Source organism: Macrosteles quadrilineatus, unplaced genomic scaffold (assembly GCF_028750875.1).
Source record: "Macrosteles quadrilineatus isolate MER2022 unplaced genomic scaffold, UCM_ALF_1.0 Scaffold_6__1_contigs__length_79288215, whole genome shotgun sequence".
Lineage (NCBI taxonomy): Eukaryota > Metazoa > Arthropoda > Insecta > Hemiptera > Cicadellidae > Macrosteles > Macrosteles quadrilineatus.
Genome location: NW_026542599.1, coordinates 51,379,442 through 51,405,109, shown reverse-complemented (window position 1 = coordinate 51,405,109; position 25,668 = coordinate 51,379,442). Strand labels below are relative to the sequence as shown.

The following is a 25,668-nucleotide window of genomic DNA, read 5'->3' as shown; positions in this document are numbered from 1 at the left end:
TCATCAGCAAAAGCATAAAAGTGTTAACATTTTGTTCAACACCGAAGTTTTCTTAGAACACTAAACGCGCTTAAAGGAAAGCGCTCCAAAACCCTTAAAAAACTTGTTTGGATATACAGGGGAGTGAACCCACGGCACACAAACCAAAGTCCGAGACCTTAACCACTAGTTACTTTGCTGATCAAACCTTTTTGAATTATAAATACATGTTGTGGACTTGAATATCAACGAATACTTATGGGATACATTCATTGCATCACACACACACAACTCGTTTCTCTGCTTCTTTAGGCTTTTGAACACCTCTATTTGTAAAATACACCATCTACAAAATATGCACAAAGTCAAACATCGAATGGAAAAATAGTGTTTCAAGTAATTATAAAAAGTTTTTTTTTTGCCCGTACAGTGAAAATTTGAAAAGAAATTGAATAATAACTCAAAAAGATCTTTCACAATCTTAAATTCCAACAACATAGTTGCAAGCCCTAAAGTAGATTAGCTTCCATAAAAACAATGAATGAAATAACATCACTATCTTTAGACTAAGCTCTTCCAATCTTATCTAAACTCATTTAAAATTGTAGTAAACAAATCCCTAATTTTTAAGCCAGCTTTGTAGCCTAATTAACTGAGTGATCGGAGGTCACGTGGTTCACGTGGTGCTATCTTGTGACTGTTGGTATAAAAGGCTTTGACTGGGCTCAAACTTTCGTCTGTTGGGCCCAGGCTTAGCAGTATGGCACAGCCTGCTCTTCTACAGGTTGGAACCTATTTTCTCTTATTTTAAAAGTGTTTTGGTTTTAGGAGAATTTTTATTTACCAGCTTTCCCATTTTATTCTTCAGTTTTTATAATTTTTAATACTGTTGATTCCAATTCTAAAATTATTCAAAGACGTTATTTTTTATCATTACGTTAAATTATAGTGCATCAATTAATTCTCAATAGATTTACCATTCTAGTTTTTTTCCAAAATCAATGACATGTGGTGTTTTATTTTTTTGTCATTATTTTCTTTGAATATGTACTATTACAAAAATATTTGAAACACGTTTGTTGAACTAAGCTGACCTAAATAAAATGTCTTAACTGCAAAAAATTTATCAGTAGGAGGTTGATAAGAGCAAAATTAATTTGATCGGAAGACAGTTAATATTGTTATGTCTTCGTATATTTCCATTGCCTCGGAAAGGTTTAATGTATTTCTTTTCCTTTTAGCATACATTTTCATTTAATAAAAAAAAAAATAATCAGTGTTAAATTTTTCAGAACAACCATTACGATTATTGCATAGTTTTTGTCTTAAATTTCAAAAGTAATACAATAAGTTTGCAATTTATCTTATATATCTTACAATACATTTCAAAGCTTATAAAAGCGTATGTTTTTTTCTTGAACAATTAACGCTAATATGAAAGCAATTGGAAAGGCTGCATACTTATAATTAATCATCATATATAGCTTTCTTTATAGTTTTTAAAGGTTTTATGAATGGTAAGGCAGTAAACCATTTCAAATTTAAATGTAAGAAAAAAGTTAACCAACCCAATCAGTATAACATACATAAAAAAGTAAATTACACTAGACTTAATTTTCGTGAGATGTTAAACGACTGAACGAACTAGGAACATCTGAACAAGACATTATTACTTTTAAATAGAACGTTTAATACATAATAAAACTAAATTAAATTTATATTTCTAAAATATAGTAAACGAATAACAAAATACACAACGTGTTAAATAACAATGTTAATAAACAATGTGTTAGTTGAATGTAGGTCTACATTACTTAAAAAATATGTCACAAACAATTTTAAAACGAACGTTGGTGTAATTTACCATAAAATATACATGTACATTATTTTAAATCAGTGTGCTACACTGATAAGAAATATTAATATAAATCACAAGTTGTTTGTGATTTAAGGTAGTCGCTGATAAGTTATAATTAATATACTTGCCACTGTTACGTTATACTTTTGGCAAGTCATTGTAGGGTTCATTGACATGGTTAGGGCTCACTGATTCGGGGTATCGTTCGTGGTATTAACAAGCTATACATGGTAAACGGTTTATGCTTTTCATAAACAAGAGCTTATCATATATTTATATTTGAATATCGTGTACAAAAAATAGCCCTACTGCAGCGAACCTGCAGACTAAGGGCATTTCCATTTGCCTGATTTGATTTTTCAGTGAAATCTACTTAAATAACATTAGGTTTAATGGGTACCTAGGTTTGCTGCAACCGAGAGAGTAATAACGTTTGCTTTTTAGTAAAACATCAATAGCATAGTGTAAAATAAATAAATTTGCCAAGTTTGTTCAAAATATATCCATAAATAAGCAAACCACAACATTTTACTTATTCTCTATAAGAATGACATAGGAATTTTATATTAATTTTTTTTTCAATTAAAATGGTTTAGGAATAAATTGGAAATCTTAATGTTTTGAAGGTCAAACAAAGTGCAATTTTTAACCCATAAATACCCGTTTTCATGGTCCGATCATGCTCGTTCGTGAACTCGTTCGAATAAATGTAAATTTACAGGTGAGTATCAAATTTCATTAAAATCTGGAAATTCTTTCTTGAGTCATCGTGCTAATCGGACACATAATGGCGAATTAGAACGGATGGTGTTTTTAACCTCTGGGAACATCAAATCGAAAAAGTAAATCGGTTCCAGGTCCAGGTCTTACCATTAGCCCTACGATAATAGATTATTAACTATATGGGAAATTTGCTAAAAGAATGGGACAAAAATTGCTGAACAATAAATCATTGTATATAGGTTTTCCAAACAGTTAAAACAGGACATAATGTGACATAATTAGCCTAATGTTTTTGAATGAAGGCCAGTATATCTTCCAAGAAAGACAAACTTTTAAGTATCAGTAAACATATTTGAGAAGTGCGGAAAAGGTTTTTCCCATGATATCATTTTCTTAATGCATCATAAGATTTTTGATTTTATTCACCTTTGTATCTTGTGGAAGGGAAAAAGTAAAAGGTAAAACTAATTATGACATAAACATTCATGTAATGAAAATTTAAAAAGTAAAAAGATTATAGATAAATTTACATACTATATTATCGGGGTGTGGCTTATCTATATTTGAGTGCTGTACTGTACAAAAGGCTGGAGTTTCTGCAAATCCTCGATGGGTAAGATGATGTGTTATGTGATAATATGGTGATTGGCCATCTTTATATAAGGTCCATCTCTAAAATTTGATGCATATCGGATTTGAAATGCATATCGTATAGGCCTATAATCGGATGAAAGAAAAATGTATATAAGAAGGAACTATTTTTTCAAACAATACAATCTACAATTAAGTTTAACAACACATATTTTCTTAATGACAAAGCTACAAACATGATGCAAGATAAGGTTTTTGACTTTAGACCACCGACAGGATGGAACCTACGCAGGCATCTTATCTAGACCAACATTGATGTTGTAGTATATTTATGTTTAACAAACCCATTTGGTTACTTGCAGTGACTTATCAAAGTCACTTGACAAAGTTAAACAATGAGAGTTTAAAAAGCGCGCTGGCCCTGATTTTGGGCAGTGATGTCTTGTGGATTCCTACCATACAGTTAGCCTTAGTATCGTCTTGCCAGGTAGGAATGCTAGTAAATAGTATTAGTATCTGAGAAAATCATAAATATACTTTTAGATTATTTTAATTCTAACTTTACTAATATAAAAAAAACAGTTAAGGTGTTCGACGTATTATCAAACTATTATTGACTTCACTAAAATGAATTATGTAATCTTTTTAGGATACACAAGGATTTTAATGGAAAATAAACCTTTCAATAATATCAAGTTCATAGTATGGAACTATCTTGCCAAGATATAAATGCCGATTCGCCTTACAAGCAATTAAATAATGCTATTGTAATTGTACAATTTTAATGGCTAATCAGACAAATTAGGCTTACGAATAAATGAGGTATGGTTATGAGTTATTGAGCACTAATAAATTATAAACTCATGAAATACTAGACAGGAGGTGTATTTTGGTTACTATACGATTTTTGATGCTCTACCATCATAAATTAAATGTACGTGATAAATGTATAGTATAGGAAAAATGGTGTGCTGTGAACTGTAACTAGAATAAAAAAGAAAATTGCTTATGTTTTACTTAAACCTGAAAGATACGTTTTGATATACATATATATATAAACCTGCCCTTGTATAAGAACCCCGCACGTTTACATACTTATAGAGTTTGTTCATTCATACGCCTGGTTATGTGAATACGAACTAAAAATAGGTTTTACCTTCGTCAATACAGCTCAAAGTTCATTCGATGATGCCAGGATCAGGAAGAAGGAGGAGACGATGATTCAATGGCATTGTAATGAATTGAAACAGCCGAAACCAACGTAGTAACACCATTTGAGCTGCACTGACGAAGGTAAAGCCTATTTTTAGTTAAGTGTAGCTCAGGAGCCGAAATCTGGGTTTTAAGTGAATACTAAATCACCAATTAGATTCTACATCACAAATTAACTTGTTACGTCGTTATCTTAATCGCCACTCTTGTAAATCTATAGTAAAATAATCTGCTGCACTTGACCATTTAATGATCTCTTCACATAAAGGAATTTCATGACGGAAAAAACTAAAACTTTCTTGTATTAAAGACAGAGCTTGATATTCATGTACCAAAAAAAGGTTAGTGATAGAGCCCTTATTACTGTAACATAAAAAATCTGTTTATTATTTTTATACATAATGCAACACAACACTAGTTCTGGATTCAGTTTGAGTGGAATTCAACATTAGCTATTTCAATTTCTTTTTTCCCTGAAATATTGTGATTACGTTTGTAAATCTAATAAAGCTGTAATTAAACAATAAAATGATGAGAAATTGATTTTTAAATTGTTATTTTTAGTTAAATAGAGGTTTTGTATTAAACTGTATCAAAATTTTAAAAGCCGAATGTTTACAGAACAAAAAGCTTAGGGACCATTACATTACTAAAATAAACAATATTAGCATTTTAGCAGCTTCACAAAAAAGCTGGTCAATGATAGTTCGTGATCGCCCGCAATACTATAGATGCGATACTCCCTGGTGTGGATTAACGTCCGCACGAGTGAGTACTACGACTATCAGCAGTACTATCCTGAAAATTAGACCGATTCATATATACCAAGGCAAAATGTGGTTCGGATTCCACTATAAACTGTATAGTAGGTCTCTTAGTTGCCATTAGCTGTATGTGCTATTAATTAACAGCTGTGTATAAGGAATAAGTCGGTCTTAGTCACTAACAAGACTACACGATCGCGCCCACTCATCCTACAGTCATCTCCATTCAAACTTGGCTTAAAATACCTACTTTGTAGGGTCGCCATTTCATTGAAAAGCATTAAAAGTAATAACTATTTCATCAGCATTCGCCGTAACTACTGGCTTGGCAATCTGACTTATACGACCTTATACCAACGGAATACCCACACTTAAACCAGGTAAAATGTGTTGGAGTAGTAAAAAACGAAAGTCATGTTCATTTGAGTATATTTAACTGAAGCATATGTCTGTGTCGACCAAAATTGGCTTTTTACATAAGGGTAACTACAATATTATACAACCATGGTACAATACTGGTCAAGTAGTAGAGCGAGGGGCTTTGATCCTAGAGTCCCGGGATCTAATCCCGTCAACCACCAAAGGCTTTTAGCGATATAATGATTCCTTAACTCTCAAGGCCTATCATATAATGTGTAAACTGGTTCTGGGATGTCATATTTTTGCAAAACCCGTCCAGACTAAATTTTGTAAAAAAAATTAACACTTCCAAAACTAGCTACTTATCTCCAAATTCCTACGTCAAGGTGGGGGTTTTGACACCAAAGTCAAAACCTAAATTGACAGACAGAATTGTGTTCCATAATAAACAAGAGAGAAGCGTGCGCTCACATAGCTACTGCTCATTGCGACTACTTCGCTGTTTAATTTGAATTCCAACGCAAACAGATAACACTGCATTTACACTACGAGTATGCGAGTTTTTTAATCTCGGTAAATGAAACTAGCCGTTATTTACGTTTATGAGTTGGAAGGTGGTTTCGTAGCTGTAAATATTTTTTGTAGAATTATATTGTAAAAATTGTTATACGCATTATTTTTTGGGGTAAAAAAAAAAAAAAAAACTGTTAATGTTATTTTATCGTGGCTAATGCTGTATAGACATTTACATGAGTATTTACCCTAAATTAATTTAATTAATTAAGGGAAAATATATAAAATCTGAATAAATACCGATAAATTATAAATACATACCACACTTAATGTTGTCTTAAATATCAGGTTCAATAAAATTTCAACTAATAGCGAGGAGTGCCAAAACTAATAAATGTTGAGCTCTCAATATTTTCTTAGGGACACAACTCAAAACTAATTACAATGCAGTTCAAATCTTTACGCATGGATTACGCTCAAAATTGTTAAGAGCAAGAATTTAATCATATTATCATCATGACCATCATCATCATCATTATCATAATCGTTTTTTTAGCATAGTAATACTAAAAACATTGACTATACTAAATATTTTCTTAGAGATGAGAATCGAAGAACATTAGAGTTTGTAATAACTACCTAATTGACTTTGGCTCCGTAAATTTACATTTATAACTAATACATTCTTAGCATTTCACTACAGCATTTCCGTGTTCAAATAGTCTGTGTCAATCAAATAAGTTTCTAAAATTACACAACAAAAACAAAACAGAAAGCTTTGCGAGAACATCGGTCCTATCGTTGCAAGGTCATACTTAGGTTTAAAATATAAATTATCGTAGTTAAATGTTGTCTACTGAGACAAGCTATCCCACTTGATATTGTTTGCAAAGTATAAACGTTCACTACGCGATTCTTTTTTTGACTTCCAGCCATAGTGACCCGCCAGCACTTAAATTTACAGGAGTTGCATTTTTTCGTTTAGCTTTAATAAATATAAGAGTTATTCCAATTTTCGCTTTTTATCTCTTTATGCAAACCAATTAACCACTTTATCCAAGTTATGCCTTGAAAGATTCTGTAGTTTGCTCAAATCCATATAATAATTTAAAATTAGAAAAATAAAATCATTTTTAAATTTTTAACACGCTACAATTGAAGAAATAAATATGCAAAAAATTAATTTTTAATGCCATACACCTAATATTTACAGTCTATTGTATAATTTTTAACCAAATTTCTCATTTAGCACAATACAACAGCGGCGTCAAAGAGAGAATTCGTGCTGAATTTGTAAAACAAGTGTAGATTAGTGAAACAAAGTTATAATTAGTCAGTGTCCGCTTCCTTCTCGCCGCTTTGTGTTTGTTTTTGTTTTATTCCAAACAAACGTGACTGAACTACAAACCACGTGTTGAATGTGGAGGTCCAGTGGATTTGTCAAGGGAGCCTAGAGAAGATTCCCATGATCACTTTTATTGACGATGTAGTTTTTTTACCACCTTCACTTCCTAAGGTGCTTGATTCTCGTCCGAAACAGTTTTACATTACTAGGTTAAGCCTAGGCATTATTACTTTAATGAAATTCATCTTTGACCGGTAGGATTTGAACTCGGTACCTCAGGAACCAAAATACCATCTCACCAGCTCTTCCACTCGTGGTATTAAAGATAGTAAATCCGTGTTACGCTACGTTAACCTTTGCCATGGTTTCGTCCTGAAGAAGAATTCGGGTTATTGTATCCCACCTAAAGATATTTTAAGATTTTTTAGGAAACCATATATCGAGGAGATCTAATAGACCTATTAAAGGAGCTTTTTTAAAACTTTGGGTGGACAACCCCCCAAAAAAGCTTCATGTGGCTTTATAGACTGAGTTGTCCAATACAGATTAATTTCTATCCCCCTTAAGCCTATATTATTTGTTTTTTTCTAAAACAAATTGTTTTTGGTCTTATAGGATGGGGGTTTTACTATTTTTGAGAAAGGAGGACTATAGTTTGCAGAAGTTACATATTTAGAGATAATTATATGATTGGTAAAAAACTAACATTGGTGTTGAGGAGTGTTAAAGTAATAAAAGGGGTTGGGAATAGAAAATCGTTCATATTAAACTGTCTAGTTAATTTAATTACATGTATCTTCTGTCCTGGGCCCGACTTCAAATTTAGCAAGTCATCATCGCAATTCAGTTTTTGATATTGACGTGTGTCGATAATTTAGAGTTTACTCTAGCTGTGGGGCTAGGTTTATCAGGCGAGGATAAAATATTCTCATTGGAGGCATTTTTAACCTTAAATTTATAAGAACATATCATAAATATGATGATGATTTTTGGTCTGATTTTGATGGTTTTGTTTTTACAAAATCATAAGTACCACAAAGAAGTACCACATAGTACTTTGGTAAGTACTATGTATTTTTTGTAATGGCAAATACGCTATATTTGTTACTATTACTATTGGTTTAATTACAAAATTGAACTTTTGCAGCTGAAAGTGAATGTTGTAAAATATTTACTATTTCGACAATTAAATCCAAACAATAAAAAAAACTCCGTAGAAATTTTTATTTTTTAAATAAAAACAAAACAAGACCGAAAAATGTATTACTACCTTAAGAATATCACATGACTTGAATAAAGAAAAACAATTTTTGATTGAAAAACAGTTACATCTTAAAAGATACATTATGTCATAATTGAAAAAGATATGCAAATTATTAAATTAATTCTTTTGAAAACTAGTTGAACCAAAATTAGCAAACATTTAGGTGCCACCTTTTAAACTTATTTTTGTAGACATAATAACACAAATATTTCTTTATAACTGCTAAGTCTGAACTCGCACGCTGCAATACACACTCGCGCACACACGAATTGGTAATGACGCCGAGCCAATCAAATTTAAATTTACAACCTGGGAAGTACTCTTCCCCAAATGTTATCCGTGCCAATTTCCTTGGGCACCGGTTGGCCTTGAGGCCAACACCAGTCTTGAGACGTGTGGTGGGCTCTCATCAGCTGATTTCACGCCAACAGCTGTGTATTGTTGCAGTCCCGCCATGCCGCTAGTCAGTTGACTACAGCCGTCATGATCGCCACCGCCGCGCTACTACTGGCCGTGGCTGCCGTCGTCGCTGGAGCCCCGGAACATGCACGTGAGTATTTAATTGCTTTATGGTTATTTAAAACGAATATTCAGTACGAAAATTCTGATTGATTAATAATCTATGCCTTTGAATGGTTGTAGCTTTGTTTGAGGTTTAAATTAGTTGGAGTTTAAATAAAATAAGTTTAAATTTGTTACAGAAAATGTGACTTGAAAAATGGAATGTATAATTAATTAACAGTGTATGCATTTGCATGTTTAAATCGTAATTAATAGTTGTCTTATTTATAAGTGTTATAATTGTGAATGAGTTTGAAAACTAAATTGGTTAAAGCAAACATTATAAAACAATGGTAAATTTTACCTTACATATATTTTATTTCTTCGTTTAGAGCATTTAAACACTTTTTTATATACAGAGTAAGGCAAGATTTCATGCCGTTTCGGTATTTACAATTTCCCTAAATACAACGGAAACAAAACCTGAAAACGGTCTAAGCATACTTTACAGGGCGTTACTTTGATTTATTTTATGATAAAATTTAGTTTTCCGGCTAATCAGTTAAATATTCAACTGCACAGTGTTATACCAAACACTGAGACCTATATATGTTAAACCTCTAATACAGAGACTCTTAAAAGTCAGGATGGAAGCTCAAATCATTTAGATGAATAAATTATTAAATTAAAATAAATAACAGTTGCTGTCACACGATATTACACAAAACCAATCGTAAATGTATTATGTAGAGGCATATTTACAAAATATAATGAGGAATACTACATATAGCCTAACCAAAAAAATTTCTACAATCTCGAAAACCATTAACTTAATACTTTTTCCACGAACTATTTCTTTAGTAAAAGCATAACACATTAAATTGAGATTAGTGATGGTATTTAAAAACGTCAACGTTTTACTTTGTAAACAACCAAAACACTAGGTTATTCTTTAGTATTGGCACAGATTATAGGTAGGGCCTTGGTTAAAAGTTAAAGCATCATTTAACTTTTTTTCAAAATTGTTTTGTAAGTTTTATCGGTAGAAAAACAGATGAAGAAAACAAATAATTACACCTCAACTAATACAAAGCACTGAATGAAATGAGAACACTGATTAAAAATTACACCTACAAATATATTTTTAGTTCCAAAACACACTTACAAGGTGAACGTTTTAACAGCTGTTCGCAGCAGTATATGGAAGCTGGAAGCCGTTGTGATATCTTATCATTGCTTTGTCAATAACGTGTTTCAATGGCAAAGTAGAGCACCGACTTTGTTTACATCTAAAGATGTCTCTAGATAACATCCAACCAAAACATTAACGGGTTTGAATCAATAATTTACCTTCTTTGACAAACGAAGACATTAAAACTAAACACCTATCTAAGATTGGACATAAGGAAACTACGTTCTTATTGCAAGCTAATAACTTTTATAATTTAAGCCTTAAGTCATCCTCAATCTATAAAAAATCATTTAGGTGAAAAAGTCACTCACAAAAAAATTGCTGTAATATTTTAACTTTAGCTTAATACATGTTCAACGAACCTTACATTACGGTAAAAGTTTAAGCTACATTTGAGTTATAGCGCTAACCTGCAAACCCATTCGTTAGGATGCATTGAATTGATTAAAATGAAATTGGTTGTATAGAAACACAAGATCTTTAATTGATAACAAACAGTTGTAAAATTTTATGACCACTGTTAAGTAAAAGCATTTTAATCGAATAATTCGTTAGAGTATTGTACACAGACAATAGTATTAATGATGCCCTATAAATAGACGGGCCTTGAGATTTAAAATCAAGGTAAATATTGTCAGTTTAAAGAGTTGAGCTATTGAATATGGATGACAGTTACAGCACTAACACAGGCTAGTATTACCGTTGTTGTAACTCATTGTAATCTCTTTGGCTTGTTTACTAGCTTCTCTTATCGCATGTTCAATTAGCATTAGTATTATCTATCCAAACTAGCATAAACCATGCACCTGATTGGTTTAACGAGACGTATAATTGTTAGAAAAGTCAATGTACCACGATGCGAACCTAATGTGAAAGCGATACTGATATATTAGCATCTGGTTTAGTTCTAGTTTATGATCTACATATGAACGCCTCCTTTTTGTATTCAATCATGGATACTATTGAATCTGTGGTTTAAAAAAAAACTAATTTGACTAGTATAATATGTACATATATATTCAATTACTATAAGAAATAAATCGTAGGAATGATTGGTTATAACAATTTTTCCAAATTGGTCGAACAATTTGAATAGCAATGTTTTGGAGTTCCGATTTATGAATATCAAAATGTAATTGTATCAGGACAACTGATCCAAAACAATAGTGTAGTGCTAAAAAGGATCATTTACTCTCAAATACTTAAAAGAAGATTATAAAACTTTATATAGTTTACTGCATGTTCCCAGTAATTAGAGAACAAAATTAGCTTTGTTTTGCTTCTTAAGCAGTCAAGGGAAATGTTAAGGGAATGTGATTGGAGCAAACTTTTGCACCCAGTGTTTCTTGTGAATATTTTGTTACGATAATGTTATAAAATCGCTGACTTTGTTCTAAAAGTCAACCATACAACCATTTAAACTTTATATTTCGTTCCCTTCGTTCAGGGTTTTACGATGGATTTGAAGGAATAAAACAATATATCTGTGACTTTAGACATAAAAACACAGGGAAAGAATAGATTTTACTATTCATAGAACATATTGGCATATGGATTAAAAAGAAAATTAAATATCACTGCATTAAGAAATTGAAAGTAGTTCTGGTGACCAATCTCTAATCATGTATGAAATAACCTCAGGCATTGGAAGTATTCCAAAGAGAAAGTAAACCCGCGTCAGGTCATTGACGTTATATAACGCAAGCAGAAATATCCTTACAGTTAGTTTTCAGAAATTAAAGCAATTGAATAGAGATCAAAATTTAGACTTAAAACTCATACTCATTCAGACAGAAATTGCAAACAAACTAGGCCTAATAATCTTTCCAAGAATAAATAAAAATTAAATGGGGAATTAAATACCAATGCTATGTATATGCTCATTGGCATTTCCTTTCACATTAAAATAATTGTATGAAATTGTTGTCTTCAACATTGTGTATCATATACATACAATATACAATCTATTTTAAAAGTTTGATTGGAGATGACCACAAACAATTCTTCACACAGCTGGATTCGGTAACATGAGAAATTCTTTATGTTCAGTGTATGACAACAATTTATTAAACAATCTTCTAATAGAACAAGTAGCTAAGCAAACAAATGTATATTTTATCCGTGATTTCCCACTCGTTAACACTATTTCGTACGGCCATGTGACAATATGTGTGGTCGTCTTATCTTATTTTCATTCTTGACTAGTTATCAATGACCTTCAACCGCCTACACACCAATACTCGTGACCAAACAAGTCTGTGGTATTGGGGCTAACATAGTTTGAGAACTTTATTATAAAAGAGATTTCAAATGTGATCATTGAAATAATTAGTATATATTCCGACTCAAGTAATATGTGTAATCATTTCTATAATCTGAATGCAAAGTTCATGACGTGCATATCTTTAAGGTTATAACTTAAGGTCAGAACTAAAGCGCAATGTGTAAATTATTTCTCGAAGATGTTCCCAATTATTTATGTAAAAACCTCAGCAAAATGTAAATATTTGATATCAAATATAACTCATCGCTCAGACAGTAAAGACATTAATAAATATATACGAATCATAAATCAAAATAAATCTTATATATCTAAACTGATTCATTTTCAAAATTACAATTTACTCTTAAGAAAAAATTTTTAAATTTGATTTGTCTTGGAATAAAATATAAACAATTCACAAATACACCACCCAAATCTTGGCCTGCATATGGCCTGAAAGATGCCTTAGATGTCGAACTGAACTAGAGATACTTATCTGACGGAATAACCGATGATTCTAATGCTTTGCAGCCGTCCAACTTTGAGACAATAGTCCAGTCAATGAATGATCCAAAAGTAGGTGTAGAGTGCGTGAGCAGGTAACTAAGCGATTCCTTCAGAAACTTGTTCAGGGGGCTTAGGGTGTTAACATACCAAAAGTCCTGACTCCTAGGTGGTGAGCCAGGGGGTGGAGGGGGGAAAAAGGGGGGGAGAAAGGTACGCATTTTGGGGTTTTTGATTATATCTCGAAAACTATCAACTTTTTGTATACTATAGTAAATTATAAAATTGAAGAAGATTAAATTTTCTACAAGAAAAGTATATAATGTGTTTATTTTGGTTTAACAGATTACGAGTTATAACTTATTTAATTGATATCTTATTAAAATACTCCTTCCATAAGAAATACATGTAAATTAGTATGCGAAATGGGGCGAATCCTATCCACCCAAAGAAAATATAACTGATATTCTGGAAATATTGACAAAATTTCCAGTAATTTGACACTTTAATCATGAAATTTTGTCAAAAATTAAAGCGAGGGTGAGCGTTAAAAAATGGGATGATTTAAGGTTTTTTTTATATTTCCAATAAAAAAACACCAAAACTCGAAATTTTGTTACCTCGCCCTCGCCTTAATTTTGGATCAATTTTAATTATTAAAGTGTCAAATTACTGGAAATGTTGTCAAGATTTCCAGAATATCGTTTATATTTCCTATGGGCGGATAGGATTCGCCCCATTTCGCATACTAATTTACATGTATTTCTTATGGAAGAAGATTTTAATAAGATATCAATTAAATAAGTTATAACTCGTAATCTGTTGAACCAAAATAAACACATTATATACTTTTCTTGTAGAAAATTTAATCTTCTTCAATTTTATAATTTACTATAGTATACAAAAAGTTGATAGTTTTCGAGATATAATCAAAAAACCCAAAATGCGTACCTTTCTCCCCCCCCTTTTTCCCCTCTCCACCCCCAGGCTCACCACCTAGGAGTCAGGACTTTTGGTATGTTAACACCCTAAGCCCCCTGAACAAGTTTCTGAAGGAATCGCTTAGTTACCTGCTCACGCACTCTACACTTCATTCCTTGACTGGACTACAAGCTACAATATTCACTAATGATTTGCTTTAATGAAATTTAACAAGTCATATCCTAAAGACTAAAATGCTACAGTCTTTTTTATTTAATTTATTTACTTATTTCTTATGGTGATCTTTTTGTTTCCAGAACTCGACCAGTTCAAGTACATGACGGCTGTTGATGACTCAAACATACATTCCACTACTACAGAAAATGGTAAGTACCTTGTGTTAAAATGATGTTTGGTTTATTGTTTTTTAAATCATATGTCGTTAAATTATTTTTGGACAAGGCCAAAGTATACCTGTCAAGTTAACGTAGTCAAGTTAAGGTGTACAGTATGAACACATAATGAGGTGCATACAGTTTCACTCTATTGTATAAGTTGTTTATTTTTCGATGTGTAGCCTAACATTTAAAATCGCGTTTTACATAGGGATTTTTAACCAATGTGTTGTATAGGATATGGCTAACTAAAACTAGAAAGGTTGTTATTATTCGTTACATTGGTAGACCACCAAAACAAACTTAAAATTACAAATTGCTATACAAACTAGTGAATGCAATTTTCTTTTGCATTTTACTGTTCAAACCAATCAAATAACTTAACCATAATTATAGTTTAGGCCTAAGCTTAGGAGTGCGTCAATCTAATGAGAAATAATGTATAATCACAGGTTTCAAGCTATAGGCCTACTATGATTCTTGTGCCATGAGAGAAGCTTCTTGTAACAACATTAACAAACGAATGGTGAATTTTATGAATATATTATTGCGAACTACCAACACTTGTACACCACATAACATTAGTAATTGTCATAAGGTGACTTTAAAGTCATCTAAATATAGGTGTTGCCGCCTGAAGGCTAGTGTTTGTTTGATTGATGTGAACCTAAGTACTTAATTGTACTAAAACAATGGAGCCTGCTAACAACACATGATTTGAGAACGTGCATTGTCTTTCAGTTGTAGTTACGTAACAATGTAATTTTATTTTCTAGACTAAACTTCCTTATGTATTTATAATTAAGTGAGTTGGAGGTACCTATAGTTAAGGTTTAGGTAATCTATATTGTAAAGCAAACAGTTAATTCATTCTCAGTTTACACCTCACAAATATTTTATAGTTACTGAGCCACTTTTATACATGTTTAATATTATATGTTTGTTTTGGGTGACTATAAAATTCTTAATAACATAATTACCAAAGCTTGTATGGACAAAAAACAAAACTTTAGAATGTGGGTGAACGAGTCGAAATTAGACAGCAAGACTAAAGTAGAAATTGTACCAATCTTTTGAGAACACTCTGTATTTTTTAACGTAACTAATGGATAAAAATGTGTTACTTTGGTTAAATTAATCAGTTATGAGGTTGTTAATATGTTGGATATGGTTGCAATATCAAAGTATGCATGGATGATTAGCAAACTATGTTGCTTTACTGACATCCAAATATAGGCTACATGAAAAAATATAGATTTCGTTTGCACGCATCAACGACTCGTCATTAATTTAGCTCCAAGTTAAAAATACAATTATAAAAACCCTCTCAACAAGAAGTAAAGATAATTTCTTTATATAGACTTGGCACTGCGATAAGATTGCTTAGAGTCACGACTGTTTCAATTAATTATCAATTTGAGGTCTTATCCGGTAAAGTTCATTATCAATTTTATCTATTCCAAAGTGCAAAGTTACAGCATTACCCCGACCTTGTCGTTTTTAAGTCACGTTTTTCCCAAGTAGCTTCGTTTTAAGCAGGAATATGCATATTTATCTCGAAAAATTCATCTAGGAATGAATGATTTTTTTATCTAACGTTCTACCAAGAACCTGAAGATGTGCCCTAGTGGCATGACACAGCTGTAGTTGCACTAACTACACACGGATCGTTTGGCGCAAAAAAGGTAACATAAACCATTTTTATATTGCAATTTACGATCCAGAGGCTTACCCACCATGAAACAACATAAATACCTTACGTAAATGTTTACCCAAACTTTTTGTGGATTTTTTTTATCTCTATGAACCAGTAATACACAAGTATGATCTACTAAAAGACACAGCTAAGACTTTATTTTAAGATACTTGGTATAGTTACGAGTTTAATAGCTCTAGGAATCGTTACTAAAAGTTTAAGCGTGTATAAGAGTTTGTTATTAAGATTGCGGATGGTTATGACTATTTTTTTAACCAGACTATTTATTAGGATAAATCTAAATCAGTAATGCATTAATGTATGAAGTTAACTTTGGGATGGTCGATGGCCATGCTTATAACATAATTAAAATGTCAACAGTTTAAACGTCAAATACACCTTAGTAACAAACAAGGGGGTTTTCTTGTAGAGATTAACCTATTTCTTGATAACTAAGATGTTGTAATGTTCTCATTTTAAAACACAAACTATTTATCCCCAACGTTTTATAACAAAATACAAACTTTATCAGGTGTCACGTCGTCGAGACAAAGTATCGCACAGTTGTAGAAAGAACAAACGTGTCTCAGTTTTATTAACACAGAGTAGGGAATGCAGGTCAGCTTCTACGTGCAGGGGTGCGATTCAACAAAAATATATATTATATTCCGTACATACTTTATAAACCCTATCCCACAGTTGATGGTCAATATCCCATCTCTAGTTGGAAATATTTAACACATATACTTCAACCTTAAACCGTAATTCGGGGACTAATAGATCGGACGTGACTAATGCCAAGTTTGTGCAGTCCGTTCCGGCAAAGTATGTAATGCAGTAATTCGAATGACTAGACATTCTATACATTGCCTTAAGCTTTTAGGCAAAGTATGAAACAACAATAGAATTGTATACAATTTGCCTATAATACAATTTGTCTATAATATACACGCATGAATGCACACAGGTGTGTCAGGTAAAGTATAAAATAAATGTATTTGTTCAGAAACTCACAGCATTGAAATATTTTGTGTAAGGTTAGGATGGTTAAGGTTAGTTTGTTTTAGATTAGATTGGCTTATGCCAAACAAGGAAAACTTCCTATAATTGTATATTTTACACTTTACCTGCAGTGCTAACGGGTATCCTAGAGAATGACTAAGTAAATAATAATAATAATAGTTTAGCACCTAGTTAGTTTAAGGAAATATTGTATAGAATGCCCGATTAAAAACTTTGCCTGTAACACATACAATAGAAATAACAAATTGCCTGCTTCAAAATATATAGATGGTTCAATATAATTACGTAGATTTTCATTCTAAATCTCACAACAAATCTAAAATGGAAACTAAATGTCTACGAATCTCCTTAGTAAAAGGTAATGTACAATAAAGTGATAATAAATATAATTGGAACATTAACCACATGTACTAACCATTTGGTTTGTATTGAATAATACAACTCTATATAAGCGTTACCCACATATATAACTTCATCAACAGACATGACAAAATCGTATTTGTAGGAAGTATAAATATTTTTTTATTGTTTACTCTGGTGGCGTTAAGTTAAAAACGATGAACGCCTAAAGTAAAAGCTGTTTAACCCCTCAGGATATAATCATAATCAGGTTTATGGTGGGGTCGCCCGCTCATATAGCACCTAAGTCCCCCCCCCTATACCATTGACGAAAAGAATTAAATATAGACCGTCAGCTGTGCTGCGGTTACCATAGATTCAGGTGGTCCCCGCTGGGAGCGCTACGTAACACGGCACTCCCAACGGTGTGTGCCAGAGCCTATGGTAACCACTGTATGGCTGACAGTCTATATTTATTTTTGTCTATGCCTATACGTAGTACTATAAACCCACCACGTTGTTCCATATGTTTTACGCACTACGTACACCCCGAGTGAGCCAAGCTTGTGCAGGATGTACACGAGGATCAAAGGTGTGATATTATACGGCACCGAAAACTTCTCTCGCATGCAGATTGCATTACGGTCTAAGTGGTGTGTTATCCTCTCCCTTCCTCCCCCAATCTCTCCCTTTCTCTCCCTCTTTCTCCCAATTCTCCCCCTTACTCTCCCTCGCTCTTTGCTGCCCGATACTTGTTCTGACAACTTCAACAGGCTCCCACAACGTTATTGCTTCCTCGGGTTTGGTATTGGTCTTATCATATCCTGAATATTTCAAGATTGGATTATATTTAGTAAACTTTGAACTTAACTCATTTTAGGGGTGGCTATTTAGTTTATTTAAATTTCACATTTAATCCACAATGAAATTATTTTAGTTTAAAATGTTATCGGAGGCATTTCACAAAATTTTTAAACTTTGATATATATATAATTACAGGAAATTATATATCTTATTAAGGTTTATTACTTTTTACCCAAAAATATTTTTGAACCTTATTATAAGAACATACTTTTAACCCTATTTTTTTAATTTTTAAATTTATGTACTGCATAATTTGACATTATTTTTTATTTTGACAAATGTAAGAGTTGAACTAGTCAACCTCTGGTTGTACATAATATTTTTATAAAATTACTTGGGGTTAGTCTATTGGAATAATGTTTAATTCATCATTGTGAAATCATCGGTTGGGCTGAAATCAATCGTGTAAACCTTGCCAGATTCACCCTGTAATATGAATGCGAACGGATTGTGTTTTTGACCTCTAGGGACCTCAAAACGAAAAAGTGAATCGGTCCCGTGGCTAGGTCCCTACAGTCACGGGGCCTACAGTTTATAGCTTATCCATTGTATGAAAAATTTGTTAAACTAATCACTGTTAGATTTACAAATACTGAGCAAGTAGTAAAAAATCTTTTAAAACGCTCTAACAGAAGACAATAATAAAAAAATACAAACAAATGTAATTTTCAATTTTGTGATAATTTTGTAATAATGCACATCAAAGTAAAGCTTGGCTTATAAGGAATGCCACATTTTTACCTGAGTATATCTGAATTGTGAAACTAGATGTTGCACTCAGTATCCTATTACTTAAGGTCGGGTTTGATTAAAAACTGCACGATTGTTGTAGATGTTGCCTACTGGAGAGCGCAGGCTCAGGACAAATTGTTCGCCAAGATGCAGCAGCGACCAATCACGTCAAAGGCGAAGAACTTGATACTGTTCCTCGGCGATGGAATGTCCATCACAACCGTAACATCTGCCAGAATATACCACGGCCAACTCGACAACCAATCTGGGGAAGGATCTAGTCTCAGTTTTGAGGAGCTTCCGTGGACTGGTCTGTCAAGAGTAAGTCCAGCAAATACTCCCCTAAACTATGTTTAAGAAAGGAGACCACAAGAGTAACGTATGGATGGCCTCATTATAATAATGGTTGGGCCCGCCAACGGTAATGAAAGACACACCATAAAACATTGCTAATACACATCTAACTTCAAGTGACATCGATTGTTTGTAGTTAAGAGTGTGGGGTTTGATAAATACCTTTTTAAAACTGGCGGTTCTATCAGAGCCAGAGATGGGTGAAGAGTCTAGTTATCTTGGTTTCCAAAGGTAGATAAGAGAAAATATGTGAAGGAAGTTAAACTAGGGAGATCTTCGTGAATAGATCTCATGGAGCTCATAGTGCGTCTGTGTACAGCCAAATCTTAAAATCTGGGAATATAGGTGACTCAAGGCCACCAATTGACCGACATGCCACTTGATCGATATGCCACTTGATCGACATGTCACTTGATCGACATGCCACTTGATTGACATGCCACTTGATCGACATGTCACTTGTTCGACAAGTGTATTGACCAACATTTTAAATTAAATGTCAGTTTATGATTTGCACATCTCCATCCTAATGAAAGTTGGACGATGACTTTGTTTGCAGACGTACTGTGTGAACAAGCAGGTGGCAGACTCGGCATGTTCGTCTACTGCCTACCTGGGCGGAGTCAAAGCGAACTACGGTACTCTCGGGGTGACGGCGGCGGTGACTCGAGGAAACTGCTCTCTATCCAATGATCCTAGTAACCACGTGGACACCATACTGAGTTGGGCGCAGGAGGCAGGTCAGTGGTATTCAATAGCTGAATAGTTATAGTAGTACTTATCTGATGATAATCATGTCTACAATAAGATCCTGGGAATAGTTGTGGAATGTGGTTGAATGGTTGAAAAAATAGTTGAAGAACTGTGATAGCTAGTAATACTAATAATACTGGTCACACTAGTAATGTAATTTGACTCCGATATAGAGATATGTATCATTTTGATGAAATAAAGAGTTTGAACGAGTTAAACTATAATGATACGAGACCAACCACAAACAATGGCAAAGAAGGATTCCTAACGCTTATTTTGAAGGTCGCTAAATGTTATTTTTAGTGACTAATCATTGATTATGCACAGCATCTGTGTATAGTCAATGGTAAAATACAAATATCTCTTTGGATAATCCTTTTCCTAAGTTTAAATCTGAGTGCTACAGTACTGATAAAACACGTTACTTTCTCTAGGCAAGGCGACTGGCCTAGTCACAACTACCCGTATCACCCATGCTTCGCCAGCAGGCCACTACGCCCATATCGCAGACCGTGATTGGGAGAGCGACTACGATATGTTGACTGAGAAACACAAAGCCGATCCTTCAATGTGTCAAGACATAGCTTACCAGCTGGTCCACAACTTGCCTGGCAAAAACTGCAAGGTAACATAGATGAGATGAGATAAGATAAGTGTACTGAACGATCTGTCATCCTTCTGGATAAGCTGAAGACAATGTAAAAATATTTTTTAGGTGTAAAGCAAGTTTTAATGTACGCGGTGAGTTATTGCACGTTAATGTAGTCCCAGGAAGAGGTCCCTATTTTTAAATTGATATGTAAGACGTATAGAGCGAGCTACATACTTGAAATTCTACAGTCGTAACCAACACATATGTAAAGGTGTTGCACCCGAGTCTCAATTAATTCTGACCAACCCTAACAAAATGTTGGAAAACCAAAAAAAAAACAGCAAAATAATCAAACGTATATTAAGGGTAAACCTACTTTTAGAAAATTTCTTTGATATTCGCCTTTTTGTCCTAATGTGCCAAAATTAACTGATACTCAATAGTATTTCTTTTACATATGTGTATGTTAGGGCTGTTGAGTTTTAAGTTTGTTAAATCCCGGTATAATATTTAGATCTTGGTAATTCTAAAACATTGAAACACGTTTCCGATCCAATTAAAATACGTCAACCAATAACGAATTTAAGTAACATACAAGTAAGTTAACTTAGACTTACACCATAACTAAAAAACAACAACAAAAACAAAAAAAACAACAAAATACATAATCCAAACTAGCTATAATTTCCTCGCAGTTACCGCATGCAAAACACTCAAGAAAGATAAAAGGAGAATTTTCAACTGTTCAAAGCGAAAAGAAAAGTAATTTGCAAGAGTGTAATAAAAGCCATTAGTTGTCTGGTCCCATCAGGTGCGTTCATTGTTATGTAAATTGCACAGAAAACGGAAGAGAGGCAACGGCATCGCGATTGACGTAAAGCCGATCTGCAAGTATAAGAGGCAAACAACTCTTCTCCCACCCTCTGCTCTGGGGGTAAAGACAAGGCTTATTGAGTGTCCTACGGCTAGCTCGAACTTTCCACAGTGTTGTGTTTTAATTTGTATCTTAACGCAGATCTTGTTGAATAAATACCAATTATCGATGAATAGTAAAGGTGTTGAATGCTTACGTAACCGGATTGTAATATTATTTTCATAGTGATATTGTAAGTAATATATTAAAAATTTCAGTTTTTAGAGAAGAAACTGCATATTATATTTAGTTTATTTTGAATAAAAATATTTTCACGTTAAACTATTTCCTTCAACCACTCACACTTCAAGAGATAATACATAACGTAACTAAAACCACAAAATACAAGTTTATAATTAGATTTTTGCACCAGAAACTTACCTGACAAGGTAGCTCGGTGGTATTGCCAGAGATTGCACTAGATTGGGGCTATGCTCGTACGAGACTCGCTAGGGTTGTCTTATCATTACGGCCACCTCTGGGTTTACTATGTAACACATGCCGTCACTGTACTTAACCGTCTTAAGATTACTGTACGGACCAAAACACCTATGGCCCTAATCCAAATACAGCACCTATGGACCTGTGGTGAAAGGCTTTTGAGCGAAAATCCTTCTTTCATTCCGCTTGGTATCATAAATTTTTACAAATTAAGAGGTTGTATTTTCTAGGTTCTACTTGGAGGCGGACGTTCCAGATTTCTTCCAAACAATACAAACACACCTTTGGGCGAAGGCGAGCGAAAAGACGGTAGAAATCTGGTGGAGGATTGGAAAGAAGAGAAGAAATACAGAGGAAAAGCAGCGTATGTAACTGACAGAAACCAGCTGCTCGGTGTGGACATAAAACACACAGACTATCTCCTAGGTAAATCATTAAATAAAGTTAGCAGAGTAATAGGTAGGTATCAAAACAACGTAATCGTGGAATGCAATTGTTTGTGGCTTCACGAATTGCCTCGGGTTAGTTGTATATAAAATAAATAAGAACTATAACACTAACATTTTCTACTTCCATTGAATTTGCACATCTTCAAAAGTAACAACATTACTAGGAATTAGTGGAAGGAAACCTACCAATACAGAGAGAGTTTCGTTTAAAGCTAGAACCTTTATTGCAAATACATGTAACTACATCTTTGGTGGGCTTCTAGAAAGTAAAATAGCTAAATTCTATAATAAATTCGTGGTGTCAAGAAAATAGTCTTAAGTCTGAGGGTGAAGTCTCACACCCTCAAATCTAGTAGTTGCGCCACAAAATCATACGGATTTAATAACAAATTTCTGGATCTAACCACACGCCAATCGTTGTGAGATGGCAATTAATTGATCTGCTCATTAATCCTATCCTCTCTTCTACTCTCTTCATTTTCAACTTATCTTTTGCCATCAGGTCTGTTCCAAAAGGAGCACTTGCTGTACCATCTTGAGGAAAATAGCGAGCTTCAGCCGAGCCTTGAGGAGATGACGGAAACAGCGATAAAAATGCTGCAGAAGGAGAAGAAAGGATTCTACTTGTTCGTTGAGGGAGGCAGAATAGACTTTGCTCACCATGACAACATGGCGAGGCGAGCACTTGACGAGACAAACGAGCTACACAAGGCGGTCAAAGTAAGACAAAATACTTTTATTAATGTAAATATTTAGAAGCCCATAGTAAATGATTGAACAACGGGCGAGCCCAATTTGTGGGAAGGTTTTACGACATTACAATTGTAGGGATACTAAGTTTTTCTTATCGTTTAGTTTATCTTTAGTTAGCAATATACAGCGAAAATAGTTCAAATGAAGCTCCTTTCAAATGCATGTTTGGCTACTTTTTGGTGCTTTCAGGTGCAACTTCGAAAGACCAAATGTTCATGTGTATGGTAGTTTACGTAAAAAGGCATAATCACTGTCTTTGCTATCAAAACCTTCTAGATTCTTTCTAGTTTCAATTATATAATCTCCATTTAGCAATTCATAAAGTTGATCATAAACCAATGGATAACCTGAAGAAATAATTTTCTCTTTCTTTGCACATTTATAATTTACAAAATCCAGTTTCTCGGTAAACTTAAATAATTACGGCAGTAATTACGTGTTTTTGTTATTGTTCAGCATTCTTAAATGATGTAATTTTCACTCAGAAAGCCCTGGAGATGACAAGTGAGGAGGACACTCTGGTGGTAGTGACAGCAGATCACTCACACACAATGATGATGGCTGGATATGCCAAACGAGGCTCAAACATCCTCGGACTCAGCCAAAAGTCGGACAAAGATGGGCTGAACTACACAACTCTCAGCTACGCAAACGGTCCTTCGGCAGAGAGGAACAGAACTGGACCTCGGAGAGATGTTACAAATGATGATTTTGGTAAGAGAAAATTGTTAGTTGTAATGCTGATTAGGTACGGTGTTCTTTGTCTAGAGATTGTGAATAGTGGTGACGAGTTCATGTTTAGGATATTTTGCTAACATTTTCCACCACTGATTTGAAGAAAAGAATTCAAGAGGCTTAAAGTGTAGCATTTTAAATTTTATATAGAGGGTAGAAAACTTAGCAAACCATGTATACTATTTTCATCGTTTATGATAGTTTCTTCCTGAAGGTAAAGTGAATTCTTTCTTGGAAAACATCAATAGCTGATGGCCATATTAAAACTAAATCTGAGCACAGGATCTATTATACTTGAACTGGCCAACTTAAGTTTGAAGGCGAGAACAAAAACCATTTAGCAACCCAGAAAATCCAATCTTTATCTTCCGTTTTAGGATCATCCTCCCAATTCTGCACCTCGTACTACTGCATTACGTTTTGCCCATGTGACTTGAGCGATTACAGCCTTTAAATAAGTAAAAAGAAAACGTGATTAAGGGATCAAGCGTGTTATATTTCTCAACGCTTATCTTAAACTCCATCTGATGGACACATAACATTTTCTCTTCCCCCTGTCACAGAAAATATTAGTTACCAAACTTTCAACCGTAGGTACTGTAGTACATCTCTGAATGTTAACGTTTTCCTTGGAAAACCTCTAGCCTTGGCTACCGTTGCAGGAGCGACCACCTAAATTAGTAATTCCTACCATAACGTTCTATTCCTATGATTTTTGAGGTTCTGTCCGTTCTATAATGTAAATATGGTATCTAAAAGGAACGTTTTTCTACGCCTTCAGTAGAAAAAAAGGTAAACTTTTTCTTACGCCTCCAATGTCACTATAGCATTTTCTCTCCCCTGTTGCAGACAACCCCAGGTACCAGTATCCCTCGCTGGTGCCACTCAAGTCAGAGACACACGGAGGAGATGACGTCGCCGTATTCGCCCGTGGCCCGTGGGCCCATCTTCTGGTTGGCAGCTACGAGCAAAACGTCATTCCCCACGTAATGGCCTACGCCGCCCGGATAGGCCCTATGGCATCAGCCCCCTCCCCTTCAGCTGCGCCTTGTATGACGTCACTAGGGGGCTTTGCCCTCATGGCTGTCTGTTTACTCAGGCTGCTGCAGTAACAGTATTAGTTTGTTAGTCTAGTCATTTTTACATTCATACCGACGATCTGCAATTTAAAAAGTATATGAACGACCTGAAATTGAATAGTATATTTTTATTGAACGTAAAAGATAAAATTTAACTATTTAATTTCAATATGTAAAGCTTAGTATGAAAGAGAAATCCCATCGAGATATTTTTGTATTCGAGTGGAAAAATCTTTTGTAGTCTTGGCTATATACGAGAAATATGTACACTCGTAATATTTTTTTTTTAATTATGTTTTTTTCCTTTATACAGTATAGAGCAAGAATTGACGTTTATTTATTGGGTAGGTTCAAGCAATACGAACAAAAAAGGTCAAAATTTTTAAATTTAATATTATAGACCTGTCCTTTAGTCATATATTTTATGAATAAAAGCCTTTTTACAATTCTAATTATATTTCTGATAATTCTTGTATTTAAACAGACAAATTTTTCTTACTGTTTGAATAGAAATGTGTGCATATAATTTTATAATGTAGAATGTAATAAGGTGTAGGCGT

The 25,668-nt window shown here is 33.7% G+C and overlaps 1 protein-coding gene across 1 annotated transcript; it reads left to right on the top strand.

The window, feature by feature from the left end:
• The first annotated feature begins 729 nt into the window (after nucleotides 1-729).
• Nucleotides 730-25,352, top strand: LOC128996225 (alkaline phosphatase-like). The gene is made up of 10 exons (XM_054421376.1): nucleotides 730-763; nucleotides 9,057-9,159; nucleotides 14,308-14,376; nucleotides 19,140-19,360; nucleotides 19,953-20,133; nucleotides 20,581-20,771; nucleotides 22,323-22,518; nucleotides 23,044-23,261; nucleotides 23,780-24,008; nucleotides 24,879-25,352. Exons 1-10 carry the CDS (start codon nucleotides 740-742, stop codon nucleotides 25,139-25,141), a joined length of 1,695 nt encoding a protein of 564 aa, XP_054277351.1. The 5' UTR covers nucleotides 730-739; the 3' UTR covers nucleotides 25,142-25,352.
• Nucleotides 25,353-25,668: the final 316 nt, after the last annotated feature.